Source organism: Erigeron canadensis, chromosome 7 (genome assembly GCF_010389155.1).
Source record: "Erigeron canadensis isolate Cc75 chromosome 7, C_canadensis_v1, whole genome shotgun sequence".
Taxonomy (NCBI): Eukaryota; Viridiplantae; Streptophyta; class Magnoliopsida; order Asterales; family Asteraceae; genus Erigeron; species Erigeron canadensis.
This window is the reverse complement of record NC_057767.1, coordinates 30308089-30323656: the sequence shown is the minus strand read 5'-3', so window position 1 is coordinate 30323656 and position 15568 is coordinate 30308089. Positions and strand designations below refer to the sequence as shown.

Below are 15568 nucleotides of genomic sequence, written 5' to 3'. Positions count from 1 at the left end.
AGCCGTACGGGCTCCGCCCTTGGATTTAAAAATTCATTGAAAGTATATCGAATGACATCTCTAATGAAAGAGCATGAGATTTTAAAAACACCCATATAATTTTTATAATTTATCAATGTACGGTTTTTAAGATAAAAGATTTTGAAAGAATTAGTGAAATAAAATGATTTATGGAGAAGAGGGAAAGTTGTAGGCATTGATATATGGTACATTATGTATTATCATGTATGCATTGTTGAAATCGAAAATTAAAACACTATTTGCTTTATAATATAGTATAGAAGTAGAGATATAGATAATAATAAACTAATAATGATCAAACCACTTAACATAAAAATAATTAAAAATTGAAAAGAAAAAAAAAAGGTAGAACCAATCAGACATCCGGGAACCACCTCACTAAACCACGTGTCATCCTCCCATTAGCTTAAAATACGTCAATTATTATAATTTCTATAAATATAATAACTGGGTCGGTCCGTCACTCAGTCGCCATAGATTGAGCATCACAGTGGTTAAAAATGAAGTCAGTATCTGCCGTACTTATCTGTTCTCTGACTCTCATCGGAACCCTAGCTTTCACTGAGGTAAATTTACTACAAATATTTCAATTCAAATTCCTATCTGCTGTTGTGATCACATTAATCTTTTAAGGTTTCGGGTTTAGGGTTTAGTCACCAAATCGATATTTTACCATCTACTAGATTAGATTCGTTATTAGTGTATCCGATCTGATCGATCCGAGTCATTTCGTTTCGTATACTAGCATAGTATCCGTGCAATGTCGAGAAAGTTTACGACTTTATTATTAAGAAAAGGCTGTTAAGAATTAAGGTAGTACTTCGTATTAGTTTTGGAAAAAAAAGGTTGTAACTTTTGATAGTGTTTGTTTTACCATCTGAACCGACTTATTGGAAAGTTAGCTGGTTAGGCGTTGAACGACTTAGCGTGTAACTGGGTGAGCTTGATTTACGTTTGCCGTTGGGTGGAAGTTAACCGGTGAGAACAAAAAACCTTTATTTACCAATATGGGTGTTGTAAAACTTATCGGATGGAAGAAAGTTATATTAAGATTTTATGTTTAGAGTAGTTGTTACCCGGAGTCATCCTTGCGGGGTTAAGGTGTCCCTGCCCTAACAAACTTTTCTAAATAATCTCGTCCCCTGACAATAATTGTCCAGACAGCAAAAAGAAGATAGTTAAGGAAAGTGTAATCATTGTTTTGGTTTCGCTGTATTGACAGTTTTAGCTTTTTATATATTTACTTTTTAATCAGTTTTAGCTATCCAGCTTTAGCTGTTTCTGGGACAAGCTATAATGGTAAAATGGGATAGAGTTTTGGGACTGGGGAGGAATTACTAAAAGAACGGACTAAAAGCACGTTAAGCACCACACGTTTTAGTTTAAGTCTAACGGGTGGATTTTCCATAACAATACCTTTTTAACTCGATTTCAATGATTATATGTTCATATTGTTCTCTCTTATAAGGGCATCTCGTATCTGCGCTGATAGCGTTTAATTTCTTATTTATCACTGCAGTCTAAAATGGCTCTTTCTGAAAATGTGAATTTCACATTGTTTGCAGGCTAAGAAATCAGACAAGGATTTGAAGGAAGTGACCCACAAAGTATATTTCGATGTTGAAATTGCTGGAAAGCCTGCAGGTATACACAAATTACACATTGATCTTTTATTTCTAATGTTAACTCATGGAGATTGCGTATTCAACCATTATGAGATAGTAATGAGCTTCCATAGACAAAAAAGAGTTTGCTGGTAGGAAGTCTTTAATACAGGCCTGTTAGGTCTACCTACAAAGGCTTATGTATAACAGGCCCTGTATAAAAGATATCTGATTCTAGCATGATCGTTAACTGTAGAAGAAATAAAGACCTAGAAATTTTTTTACTGTATATAAGAACAAATTATATGTAATATATAAAACTTTAACTTTAATCATTTGCGGTTTGCTATTTGAAAAGAAAGGGGAAAAATCCTAACTGAACTGATCAAAGGTGACATGGATATCTGTTTTTTAGACGATTTTCTTACATGAAATAGCGGCTGGCAACGTATAGACTTTAACTTTGTTAAATTGAACAAATTTTACAAAGTCTTCCCATCTATACCATATATTATGTAAAGTTATTCAAGTACTATTTTCTGTGCTTGAAAACTGTGATATTTGAAAGATATGACTTAGATGATATGTACTTGATTTTCAGGAAGAGTTGTTTTTGGTCTCTTTGGAAATACTGTTCCAAAAACAGCAGGTAAGATGCTTACGTCTCGTCATGAAATCTGATTCTCTCACTTAGCTTTTCATGCTTGTTTGGAGGAAAACAGTTGGCGTCACTGTGTGTCCTTTACTAATTTGAATTCTTTTGACTGCAGAAAACTTCAGAGCATTGTGTACCGGTATATGCTAATACCTTTTTCTTCCCTTTGTATTGTATTTTCCAATAGAAGAATATGCAGATATCTAATTGTCTGTTTCTTCTGTCTATTTTGGTTGCCAAATATCTCAGGAGAGAAAGGAGTTGGAAAGAGCGGAAAGCCACTTCACTTCAAGGGAAGTAAGTTCCACAGGATTATCCCCAGTTTTATGATTCAAGGGGGTGATTTCACTCGCGGAGATGGGACCGGAGGAGAATCAATTTATGGAGAAAAGTTCAAAGACGAGAATTTCAAGATCAAGCATACTGCACCTGGTAAGAATCCTTTTAACCGGTGTCTAGTTCAAAACAGAAAATTGAGTATTAAAAGATACACTTGGATCTTCAAATTATTGACACGATGACTTCAAAATTTATGAAACATTTATGGAACTTGCTCTGTAGGACTTCTGTCAATGGCAAATGCTGGAAAAAACACTAATGGCTCACAATTCTTCATCACAACTGTCACAACCAGCTGGTAATCTTCATAACTATTAAACTGAATTTTTCAATTTATATGATTAAAGAAAAATTGACGTCAACGGGACCTTAACTATTTGTCACCAGGTTGGATGGTAAGCATGTTGTATTTGGAAAGGTGTTGTCCGGGATGGACGTTGTTTACAAGATGGAAGCTGAGGGCACGCAAAGTGGATCACCAAAAAGCAAAGTTACAATTGCCGATAGCGGTGAACTACCTCTATAATAATCTTATATTATAGGTTTGATCGGGTTATCCTTTTTCTGTTAATGATGCCCGTTTTCTTTTCCATAGAGATACTCATGTTATGTATCAGGCATAAGTTTTAATAGAACTTTTGAAGTTTTCCTTTGTTCTGAAGAATTAGTCTCCGATGCTGAGCTTAGCTGAAAGCCTGAAAGTCTCGGAAACAAGGCCTGTTTTTTTTTCCCACTGTATCTGCTTTGACTTCAAGTAGCACATATATAAACTTGTTTTTGGATCCGTGATAAAACATTGCATTGTTTAATGTTTTCATAAAAGCCAAACCATATGATAAGCTACCCTAATCTATATCTATATCAATTGTATGTCAATATTACATTATAAAGCATTTGATTCCTTTTTATGTTCTAAGAAAAAAACTTGTTTTACCCAAAATACCTTTTTCCCCTAAATACTTTTAATGAAATTATTTATCACTTAACCTTTAAAATAACTAACTACTTCTTTTACATTAATAACCATATCTTCACCGATTTAGTGTGCATGTGACTAGTATGTAAGAAAACTGTTAGAAGCTTTGTACTTTGGAGTTTGTAATAGTTGAATTAAGGAGGCAGCGGGTTTAAATACACCTTCATCAAGCAAACTCCATAATAGAATTCATGTATTTTGCTTTCTAAGTCGAGATACATGTTATCGGCAACCAATAATAACCTATTTGGCCATCTATGTATACGAATTCATTAACAAATTTATAAATATTTTCATTAACAAGTCGGCCATGACAATTGAGGGGGTCACAATCATGATTCATGCTAAGGGCGTAAGGCTGCACTATTCCCATCTCTCTACCTATTAAAGGCGCAGTCTTTTTCCAATGGCTTATGTGGCACCTAATTAACATATCTTAAGCTTTTCAATTTTCTTTTATTTACACACATGTCCCAAAAATTTTAATATTTATCTTTTACATACATTTTATATTTAAAATTAGATCTTGTCTAATATTTAAATTACAATAACTTTACCTTACGGAGTCCGTGTGTTAACACGGGACTACTTCTAGTATATAATATAAACAACTCAATACGTTGTTCTTCCTTGTAATGGTAGCCCCACTTTGACCTTATACGCAGACGAAACGTTGACGGTCTTAACCCAAAATGCCGAAAGCTCTGCGCATTTATCTGAAAACGTCGGGAATACGTTGGGCGTTAAAAGACGGTCTAAAAACATAACAAACTCCACAAGATATCCCCTGTTAGTTTTTTTGTTTTTTGTTTTTAGAACAGCCGATAGGTATCCCTTGTTAGTATTATGTAGTTCAGATTTGTAGCACTACCGTCGAGATGCAAAGGCATTTTGTGCTTCACTTGTGCTTTGAACTGCACGTGCTTCGGATAATTCTTTGGCTGGAGATTTGTGGCTGAAGGATGATCTATTGATAGCTAAATACCTTATATAGTTACATATTACTTGATTGGCTCGACATTTTCTCAATTTTTTCTTCTACCGCTACTTTAACTGGTAAAGATTAGTAATTGTACAAAACTTACAGGGATAACCAGTAACATGTACAAAGTGATACATGAATATACTGCGGGCCAGGGCCCAGGGCAAATGAGATTAACCACAAACTAATTCTCTTCTTAATTACTCATGTCACTCGGAAAATTCACCAATTTTAAGAATGCCATGACAACAAGAGAACTGATACTCACATTCAACTTACACAAGAGTTGATCAAGATTAAAAGTGAAAACGGACTAGCATAATTTACAACCAATCCTGAGTCTAAAGTCTGAGCCTTAGCTGCCTACATGTTCTGTCTACACCAAACTAATTTTCGGTTAATTACAATCATCATAGCAAAATATAATCTAATTATCTGCAGAACTCAAATCTGTGCTCATATCTTTCTCTTTAGCATACAACATAGAAGATACCAAATAGTAGAAAAAGAGTTACTCGCTATCACTAGAAGAGTCCAAAAAGCTGAACTCTCTCTGCTCACTTAGTTTGATTATCAAAGTTCCTCTGTTTTCTTCTTTCCACTCAATGTTTTCTGAATTTAACAGATTAACCACCTACAAAAATACATCCAACGTCTTGAGATACAAAAAACACCGCAGCCACATATTCATTTGGAATTAACAAATTGTATAGATGGCTTTTAGATTGTTGGGGTGCAGATGTCGGGTAACATTTTGTTACAGATCGGAACAGACTGACCCAAAGCATATTTTGTCGAATTATTTAGTTTTTGTTTACAGAGACGAACATTAAATCACCACACATATACGAACAACAGTTGAACTATTTGCACTTGTAGCTTTTTGGATTAAAAGATTAGAAATTTAATGAGTTCAAAATACTGTTCGAGCTTTTTTGAAGTCCATTTGACAGAACTGTCTTTTTGTTTCAAAATCAGCAGATTAGAGATTTAAAACATACTCGGATTGGGTGAAAGATTTCACACCAATAAAATATTGTGATAATCATTTCCAGAAGTTAAGTAGGCTAACTGAATTACGAGTATCGTGTCATCTGGTTAATTTACTCAACCTAAACACGACCCATGTAACCCATTTGTCTAAATGGGTTAAATAGCTTGGTGTGTTAATCAAGTTTATGGGTCAAAAACAGATCTGCTGGTTCAAGGATTTGTAAAATTCTGTTTCTTAAAAAAACTTTATATATGCTTTAACGGGTTGGTGAATGAACAGTATATCAGCAGCCGAAACCAAAGATGACCCATTTAAAAAAGATGTGACCCTTTCATGACCCAAACCCACTCATCTCGTGCTGTGTTAGCAGGTGATGTCAATAATTGCCACCCCTAAATTGAATAGACTCATACCGACTGTTTAAGCTTGGACTTTCCCACTCCGTGGCTCCCGCATCCCGTGATAACTCTGAACAGCCGCACAGCTATATATGACACGTACAAAGAGGGTTTTAGCATATGCATACTTGATACTTTGATATTAAATGACAACTAGAAAGTATTAATAACAGATACATGAGATGCTTACAGCGAACATATGCACCAAATAACAGGTGAAGTTTTAAGAGCTTCATTCCTTGTTTCACGTGTTGTCCATGTAGATCAATTGTTATCATATTTTCAAAGTCCTTGTTCCTGCATTTTGTAGAACTAGTCAATCTAAATATGCATTCCTGCTTGTTCGCCACCTTCATCAATACACTATGACAAACCTTGAAGCAAATATATCCTGGCTTGCCCTTTTCTCTGCTTGCCGAGCCTTTTCATTACACATCCTTCCCTAAATTAAGATTTATGAATTCAACTATTGTCAACGCACATACAAAAGGTGGATAGTCTGGCACGCAAAAATTATCAAGGTTTCAAGTTTAATCACAAAAACTTTTCACAAGTTAATTTCATTCAAAACTATTACATGAACTTCTTCCAAGAAGAGGAGCAGTTTAATAGCATATATAGAGAGAGGTGGATATCCTCTCTCTCTCATGTACACACCTGATCAGAGAGATACCCTGCATATTCTCGTTTTCCATTTGCATATGCGGTTGCAGCCTGTACAATAAAAAGGCAGCCAAATCTCATTTTAAACAATACACAGCATATTAACAGCTTTCAGAAACTGAGTGGAGTGACTGAGGAAAGCTATTACATAGATTAAAAATAAAATAAAATAAAAAATGGTCACTTGGGCAGGGTTCGTAACTGATCAAAATGGGCAACTTTATGGGTATGCTTAGAAATGTTGGTGCAAAACATCGGAACTTCTATTAAAAATGTGTCAAAATAGAAATTGATAAAAACAGTTTTTAAGATACACTTTGGGAGACAATATGTCCCTTTTTTAGCAATAATTACCTGTTCAATCTTTCAACAGATGAACCAACGCCCAAATCAATTTGTTCATAAGTAAATGGGCCAAAACTGATACTTCTATATACTATTAGCAAAAACAAATGACCTTGTGAAAGTATGACTTCATTGAATCGTAGTGCTCAGTTGCAGTAGTTCTGTAAATCTGATAGTCATTTCCTTTAGCTACACGCAAATACAGATTTATCAAGAGTGAAACCAATCAGAGCACCAAAATGCTACTTAAGGTAAAAAAAGTATGCTTATTTTCCCAACAGCGATCTTACTTACCAAAAACATGCTGTTTTTTGTCTGTATCTTCTGAAGGATAGTCAAACATTGGACCGAGTGACTCCATCTTTTTTACTACGTTCCTCCAGTTCATGCTTTCGGGTTCATGTTTTGAACTCTTTCGTGTATTGAAAAGGGATTCCAACACGTCCTGGGTAAGTTCAGAGGTATTTTTGTGACCAGGTTGTGGTTGAATTTCAGGACGAGCAAGAACATCAAAATAGTTCCTGAAAGAGAATTCAGTTGTAGGACCCATTCAAATGGTGTAACAAAAGTTAAAGTGTAATTGTAGGTCCCGGACACACACCCATGAAACAGACAATGAAGAACGTAACAAAATGACAAACAAATAAGATATTACATGATTAGCCACCACTTAAAACCATGTTAATAAAATGGATCATCTGGTAAAAGCAATCAAAGGATTATACTAGAAACTTTTTACCTGCGATTAAAGCCCATACTAAGGTCACTCTCAGATGATGAAGCTAGATCATATGTGCTATCAGTCATCTGTCACAAAGGTATCATATTCATGTAAATATATTAGATGACAAAGCTTGAAAATCATCTAGTTCTCTAAAACAAAAAGTACGCAGAAGCCACCGCCAAGTGGCCCCACTTCCCACCAACCAGTCCAAAGGCCAAAAAAAAGGGAGGATAATTTCTTGTTTCGGGGCAGCCGGGTGATGTTCAGGCCTAATCCTAAGACCTCCATTATATTCCCACCTCCCTACCACTGAGCCACAATGTGAAAACAATTGTCAAGGCACCTGCTATATACCATAGCAAAAAAGGTCAAGTGCCCTAGTATACATACCTGTCAGTGGTAGAGAGATGACATATAAAGGGTTTTTTGAGGAATGTTGGAACTAATAAAGTAGTAATCATTAATCAGATAAATGGTTGTGATAAAACAGTCTATAGAAGGAAATAGTGCCTGGATGTGCTTTTGTTGTCTAAAATTGCAATATCCATATAATCAGTTGTTTGCAGACTCTGATTGTTTAGAAAGTTAGCACATAAAATGACCAAAAAGTACATTCGTGAGAAACCAGAACATGCATCTTGTGATAATGTGATGTGAAAGTAAACGTCTTTCCAATTAACATTACTTTCATCTTTCATAGTGAGCTCTATTGCCACTTTTATGAAACTGATTAACAGACACCCCTAGATAATCACAAGCAAAAATCTGTTTAAATTAAACACATGTCCAGACATCAATGTTATTGGTACACACATACACATGCACTAATCACTAATGACTCGTCAACTTGGACATAGTTCTTAGATTGAAATTAAAACTAAGAAACGTAAGTGAAGTATTCAACTATTCAAGGCTTATCATCAAAAAAATCATATTAGAACCAAGATTCTATTCAATAATATTGACTTCCTCCAGACTCCAATGTAAATCTCAAGATCATTTCTCCAAACAGCAAATGAACGGAACTAACAATCACCTTTTCATGCTCCCAACACCAAATAAACAGGACCAACGAAATATAAAAACATATGATCATCGGCAACAATAAGGAAAGAGATCTAGGGACAATGGAATATAGAAGTCAGGTGTGATGGTCAGCTCAGTCAGAGCACAAGCATTCGAGCAAGGTTATTGTCAGACAATGTAGTGCCCGCAACGAGTAGCACTTGCCATATGAAGGAAGGGACTACAATGGGAGAAGAGGGCAACAACATGGGCTTGCCATATAGACATTGCACTTGCAAGGCAATTCAGACGACGTTAGCATAGCAAATGGTTACAAAATATCAAAGGTCTAGAGACAACATGCATTACTAAAACATGAAGCAATAACATTACTTGTATGAAAATGCCAAAATGCTAACATACTAACCTATTTTGCACAACACGATCTATCTACAGACATTAAATTACTATGTTGCTTCAAAGAAGTCATGATGCTTCTAATGCACGACACCTCACTGATGGCTGTAAAAGTCGGCCAACTCAGCCAATCCTCGGCTATAACCCTTACCTTGGCGGTCAACCGATCCAAGTTCGGGAAAATCCGAGTAAAAATTCAGTCAACGGATCATCATAAAAACAAGGTCATAATACTTGAAAATTGGTCAAGCTTGATAAAATCGTTGTTAGATCTCTTAAATATTACACAAACTACCACTATCTATCCAATTTTACAATTCTGAATCAAACTAAGACAACTTATTTGTAGAGATTTTAACTATTTTTAAAAATCTCTCGGAATCTTTCTTATTTTTCACATATATTTAAATTATTTTATTTTATGTAGAAAATCCAATCCGAGTAATCCCCAGGTCACCGAGTAATCTTAACTCGGAACCTAGAGATGGCAAGTCCAAATTGGAAGTTCTCCAACCCTGATCTCACTACTAAATATAATACAAAACCATACAAGATATTTGGTGAAGCAAACATCACCACAGAGCCAAGTATAAACAGTAGTATAATAAAACAAGATGAAACCATTACAAACAGTAATATAACAAACGAATTGAAAGCATAATGACAAACTATAAACTTTTAAAATAACCCACCAAATTATAGCAAAATAAATAAATAGCCCACTGATCAAGTTACTTACACTGTCACTGGATTCTAATAGAGACCTAGTATCTTTACTTTTTTCGTTTAAGTTATGATGCTGACCACTAGTAGAGGGCTCAGATGACGGAGCAGTTAGTTCAAGCAGTCTGTCCAATGCCTAAAGAAAAATCAACAGTTATAAGCAACATGCCAACATGAAAGAGAGAACACACAAACTTAAGTAAATGAAACCAAATTTTTAATATATACATCCCTGAAGAAAGGTCCCATTAAGAACTCAACTACTGGTAACAACATTAAGAAATACCCATTACACATGATTTCATCCACTTTATTCTACAAATTCATTGTTTTCCCTGGTACAATCTTGATGCATAAAAGTCAGGAAAGTCTCAATTGTAAATTTATGCATTTATATACATCAATAATTTTAGAGTTTCTACAAAAGTAATGAATTTGCCTGGTTCTATTAGGCTTGAAATCTCACACACTTTTGCCTAAGGTCTTTCTTGTAGCAGTCTTGTCTTTCTGTATGACTATCTACATTTCCCCACCCCCACCCCCCCACCCCCCATTTATATGCATCACATTTTTTAGGGTTTTTACAATTTGATGAGTGTGCCTCTGCTTCAATAAGGGGTTGAAATCTGACATCCTCTTGCCTGAAGTCATTTTTCTTTCTGTATGTCTGTTTACATCTCACCCCTCCCCCCGATGTATTAATGATTATGGCTTGAAATCATGTGTTTACAAATAGTTTTTAAGCTTCTTACCGAATAACTATTAATTACTTAATTAATCCTACTTCAACATCCCTATTCAACTAACATATAAACATCCAACAACAAAACAAAAAAGAGCAAGAAAAAAAAAAGCCCTTTACTTTTTCAACATCATAAGCACATCCACCTGCCAAAAAACCATATACCCTATATCAGTAAACAAACACACATATACATACAGATATAAACACAAAAATCCAAATGCAAACCACTACTTACAAAGCACGTCTTTAACGAAATCCATCCCGAATTCGCAATCATCACTAAGCATTGAACACAAAAACTGTTCAGCATCCTCATGACTCACATTGACACTACCCTCATCATTCCCTTTCCATTTATCATTCCCTCTTTTCTTAATAACAGTTGGCACATAATCTTTCCCAATCACACTCGCCACCATTCCGGTTGCCGCGACAACTTTATAATTCCCTTTACCCATTTTGCCAATCTTTCTATTACTATCCAAACTCTCGAAATTCGATAAACCCGAGCTCCCACTCGAGCTCGAGCCGGTTTCGGTTAAACTCCCAAATATTTCTGTTGCATCACTAGAATTTCCAAATATTTCTGCAGCGTCGGAATGACTCGACGCTGTTTCCGTCGTATTCGACATTTGTTCTTCGATCGAAAACGAAGCGATTTTCTCGGTTAGATTGTGGTCAACGGTTTGACCAGAGTTAGGGTTAGGGTTTTGTTGTTTTGGTTTTGAAATTGAGGGTTTTGGTTTGTTCTTTTTCTTCTTTGGATGTTTCATTTTTGTTATACACAAATTATTACATAACAATTACATATAACAATATATATATATATAAATAGATATACAGAAATATGTGTATGTATAGGTTTGGGGGAAACTGATGATGTACCAAATTAGGGTTCAATGATTAATGATTGAGTTGTTTTTGGATCTCAAATTAAAAAAAAATAGAAAATTTATATTTAATTAAAAATATAAATATAAACTAAAATTAAAAAAAAAAAACCCTAATTATGGGGGTCAAAAGGGGAAGGAAGTGAAAAGGGGCTAAAGAAGGAGATGTGGTGAGAGACGGTTTTGACGATTGGGGATTAGGAAGTGGTGGTGGTGGTGGTTGTGATCAAACGCCATTGACATGAACTGAAAATAGCGGGTGTGGGGTTTTTAATGGAAGCAACACCTTTTTACCTCCCACAATGAAATATTAAAATTTATTTCTTAACTATTAAAAGTTTATTAAGTAAAAGACAAATGGAACCTTAATGTCATATGTTGAACATAAAGATTATTTTTTTCTCAAGACTAACAACGGTACCCGCGTATTGTACGGTATTCATGAAGATGACGGTATGGTGGTGGGGGACGACTAAGCAGCAGCGAATGATATAGATAATCGATATAAAAGTAATTGATACAAAAGGTTGTGGAATAGGTTTTTTTTTAAGACTTTTACTTAGACTTTGGTTCTTTGTAACCTCCGTAGTGGTTTTGGCCTGAGCAGAAGGAGGCCGAAATCGAGGGGGATGTTACTCTAGGCTACCCTAAAAATGCTTTGTCTGTTGGAGAACATGACCAACGAGAGTTTTTTAGAGTGACGAGGATTAGTTAGTGGATTGGGAGTATGAGGGGACTGGAATCAATTTAGCTGGGCGGGTATGTTAGTTTGTCTCATAGGTTGCCTGCCACATGTTATTTTTCTTTGATGGGCACTAAAATTTCTTAGTTAATTCCTTATATGTAAGTATTTTTGTTATTTTTGTCCAAACATTTTTAAAATTGTCTACGTTCAATATGGTTGCTATTGTATGTGTGTTATTGAATCTGTGCTTAAGTTATCTAGGTCGCTTGTTTGCCACTTTTCCTACACTTTCAGGTTGCCGGGTGTACTCAGCTGACAGGTATATCTTAGTATGCTTTTTTTCGGACAACAAGTATGGGTATGGTTACTGAACTTTCTTCGATCCCTGATTTCCATCTCTTTGTGGCCGGAGGTCCCTTTTTGGAAGCAGTCTCTCTACTTTTATGTAAAGGTAAGACTGTCTACAGCTCACCTCCCTCATACCCGCCCAGGAACTGGGTTATGTTATTATTGTGTTGTTGTTGTAGACTTTCCAAATGGTGACGTGGACAAAAAATAGTTTACAAAAATACGTAATTCAGAATATCCAAACATGTTTATTACTTTTACTTTTCTTTACACTCAGGTTTAACATAACATTCATAAACGTAAAACATTCATTCAAAAAAAGTTTAAAATAGACGCATAACATTAGAGGAGTACTTGGTTTTATAGTTTGGTTTGTCAAACCCCGGGTTAACACATCGGGTTTTAATCAATTAAGTTAGCCAAGATACTAATTTGGCATTCTCGAGTTTAAGTAGATCAAAGTCTAAAGTTGTGTTTGTCAAATATGACTATATCAGTCTTGAAATATTTTTATTTAAAAAAAAAAACAACTTTTATTAGAAACTTCGATATGAAAAAATAAAATAAAAAGTCATAACTTAAAAAAAACAAGTCAAGTTAAAAGCTAAAAAGCCAACCCACTTCCTAAAAAACATCTCCTAAGTCTTTAAAAAAAACTATTTCGTCCCATATTAAATGTCCTAATTTGACTTTTGAGTCTTTTTCTACAAACTTTGACCGTAAATATTTTTGTTTGTTTTATATAATACTTGATATAACATATATGAATTGATTGAGTTTTAAATGTATTTTCTATTGATATAACTTTCATCAACTAATGTTTAATACAAACAAAGATATTTACGGTCAAAGTCGGAAAAAAAAAAACTATAGAACATTTAAATTGGGACGGGGGGATATTACCCTTTGAGTACGTATCAAGAAACATAAAAAATACTGGTTTTGTTTGTTTTTAATATTTTTAATTTTATCTAACTTCAAGTTTGCAATAAAGATATGATCTGAAAGTCTGCAAGCTGAAAATATAATATTCTTTATTTTATAAACTGGATTAAGGAGAGAATGGAGAGAAGGTCCTATGGGACAATCAGAACGCGACATGTGTCAAAATAAAAAAATGTGCGGTGGCATAATTGTAAATAAATTGAACTTTTGTGAAGCTTGAGTTGGGTCAGCTTGGAGTCTGGATCAGCTTGGGTCAGCTTGGTCAGCTGGGTTGAGTGAGCTTGGTTAGCTTGGGTTGGGTCAGCTTGACACAATTTACACATAATCTTCAAATGTAGATTATGGGTTTTAGGTCAACTTGGGTTCTAGGTTGGCTCAGCTTGGGGTTGGGTTGGGTAAGCTTGGGGTCTGGTCCGGTTGGGTCAGCTTAGGGTCTGGGTCAGCTTGGGTTAAGGTTGGGTCAGCTTGGGGTCTGGGTCAGGTTGGGTTAGGGTTGGGTCAACTTGTGGTCTGGGTCCGGTTGGGTCAGCTTGGGGTCTGGGTCCGGTTGGGTCAACTTGGGGTCTGGGTTCGGTTGGGTTAGCTTGGGGTCTGGGCCAGGCTAGGTCAGCTTGGGGTCTGGGTCAGGTTGGGTTAGCTTGGGGTTGGGTCAGCTTGAGGTTTGGGTCAGGTTGGGTTAGCTTGGGGTCAGGTTGGGTCAGTTTGGGGTTGGGTTGAGTCAGCTTAGGGTCTGGGTCAGGTTGGATTAGCTTAGGGTTGGGTCAAGTTGGGTCAGCTTGGGGTTGGGTTGGGTCAGCTTGGGGTTGGCTGACCAAGTTGACCCAACCCAGCTGACCAAGTTGACCCAAAACTCAAGGTGACCCATAACGCAGACTAACCAAGCTGACCACCCAAGGTGACTCAGTACCCAAGCTGACCTAGAACCCAGGTTGACCAACCAAGCTAACCCCGAACCCAAGCTGACCCAGAACTCAGGCTGACCAAGCTGACACAACCCAGCTGATCAAACTGACCAACTAAGCTGACCCAGAACCCAGTCTAACCAAGCTTCACAAAAAGTTTGATTTATTTACCAAAATGCCACTGTGTTTTTTTAAAGACACATGTCACGTTCTGATTGGTTCATATAACCTTCTCCCCATTCTCTCCTTAACACATCTTCTTATTTGATCTATCCTATATATATATAAGGAAATGTTATTTTGAAAACCCTTAAAAAAGCAAGAACCCTTGAGAACCCTTTATACAAATCCTACCCATTCAAATATCTTGATCAACGGCTAATAGACATGATGGCAAAATTGTAAATAAATCAAACACAAAAACTAGTTAACCATGTGACTAGGGGTAGATTTGTCATATAAATTTAGTGAATATCGTTTCACATCTTAGGAAATTAAAAACACAGATTGTCAATATCTCTTTTTTCTCACCTACCATTTCTTCAAAACATCATTTACGATCAATGGAAACAAACAACATCCAAAGAAGATGCTCATGATTTTGAGAAGGCGGCGATATAGATTTTTTTTTCTAACTACATATGCTCATGATCATATGTGCATTCATAGTTAAGTATGATCATTTGTGTATATATGCGTTTTGATAGATATGATTATATGTGATCAGTGTGTATATAAGATCAGTGTGAGTAGATGTGAAATATGGTTTGGGAACAAGGCAATATGGATTTTTTTTTTTTGTCCTAGCTACATATGCTCATGATCGTATGTGCATTCATAGTTAAGTATGATTATTTGTGTGTATATGTGTTTTAGTAGACATGATTATATGTGATCAATGTGTGTATATATGCTCAAAAACGTTTTAACAAGATAATTACGAACATGATCATATGTGCGTCTACAACACTTTATATGCCATACATGGTAAATTTATTAAGTTTCAATGCATACACTTCATGATATTATAGAAAAATTTAATAACTAATTAAAAGCTACTGAATGCTTTATTTGATCAACAAATTTTATGATTTTAATTCAAGTTGAAAAATCACAAATTAATAATGATGAAAAGAACCACATTTAAGATCATGTATAATGATAAAAACATGTACTTGTAGTGTTTAAATGAGTAATAAAAAGAAAA

At 35.4% G+C, this 15568-nt stretch overlaps 2 protein-coding genes across 3 annotated transcripts; one reads left to right on the top strand and one right to left on the bottom strand.

Annotated features, from left to right (window-relative positions):
• The first annotated feature begins 469 nt into the window (after positions 1 to 469).
• LOC122606604 (peptidyl-prolyl cis-trans isomerase CYP19-4) lies at positions 470 to 3413 on the top strand. 2 transcript variants are annotated; one of them, XM_043779448.1, is made up of 7 exons: positions 470 to 587; positions 1587 to 1665; positions 2227 to 2274; positions 2396 to 2419; positions 2530 to 2739; positions 2781 to 2917; positions 3007 to 3100. In XM_043779448.1, the coding sequence occupies exons 1-6, from the start codon at positions 522 to 524 to the stop codon at positions 2876 to 2878; spliced, it is 525 nt and encodes a 174-aa protein (XP_043635383.1). In that variant the 5' UTR covers positions 470 to 521; the 3' UTR covers positions 2879 to 2917; positions 3007 to 3100. The 2 variants fall into 2 exon arrangements, with proteins under 2 accessions (XP_043635383.1, XP_043635382.1); XM_043779447.1 differs by having other exon boundaries at positions 472 to 587; positions 2530 to 2712; positions 2842 to 2917; positions 3007 to 3413.
• Positions 3414 to 4820: 1407 nt separating this feature from the next.
• Positions 4821 to 11415, bottom strand: LOC122606799 (SMR domain-containing protein At5g58720). The gene is made up of 11 exons (XM_043779655.1): positions 10827 to 11415; positions 10709 to 10734; positions 9863 to 9982; positions 7717 to 7784; positions 7272 to 7498; positions 7090 to 7166; positions 6627 to 6683; positions 6344 to 6411; positions 6160 to 6266; positions 5985 to 6055; positions 4821 to 5211 (listed from the first exon to the last, which is right to left on the bottom strand). Exons 1-11 carry the CDS (start codon positions 11362 to 11364, stop codon positions 5089 to 5091), a joined length of 1482 nt encoding a protein of 493 aa, XP_043635590.1. The 5' UTR covers positions 11365 to 11415; the 3' UTR covers positions 4821 to 5088.
• Between the last annotated feature and the right edge of the window lie 4153 nt (positions 11416 to 15568).

What these genes read in the sequence shown, in the direction of transcription:
- LOC122606604 (XM_043779447.1), top strand. Translation starts at nt 522, where the DNA reads ATGAAGTCAGTATCTGCCGTACTTATCTGTTCTCTGACTCTCATCGGA. An exon ending in CTTCAGAGCATTGTGTACCG is followed by an intron (nt 2,420 to 2,529) that starts GTATATGCTAAT and finishes CAAATATCTCAG; the next exon opens with GAGAGAAAGGAGTTGGAAAG. An exon ending in GATCAAGCATACTGCACCTG is followed by an intron (nt 2,713 to 2,841) that starts GTAAGAATCCTT and finishes CTTGCTCTGTAG; the next exon opens with GACTTCTGTCAATGGCAAAT.
- LOC122606799 (XM_043779655.1), bottom strand. Translation starts at nt 11,364, where the DNA reads ATGAAACATCCAAAGAAGAAAAAGAACAAACCAAAACCCTCAATTTCA. An exon ending in GTGCTTATGATGTTGAAAAA is followed by an intron (nt 9,983 to 10,708) that starts GTAAAGGGCTTT and finishes ATTTTTCTTTAG; the next exon opens with GCATTGGACAGACTGCTTGA. An exon ending in AGTATGGGCTTTAATCGCAG is followed by an intron (nt 7,499 to 7,716) that starts GTAAAAAGTTTC and finishes ATTCTCTTTCAG; the next exon opens with GAACTATTTTGATGTTCTTG.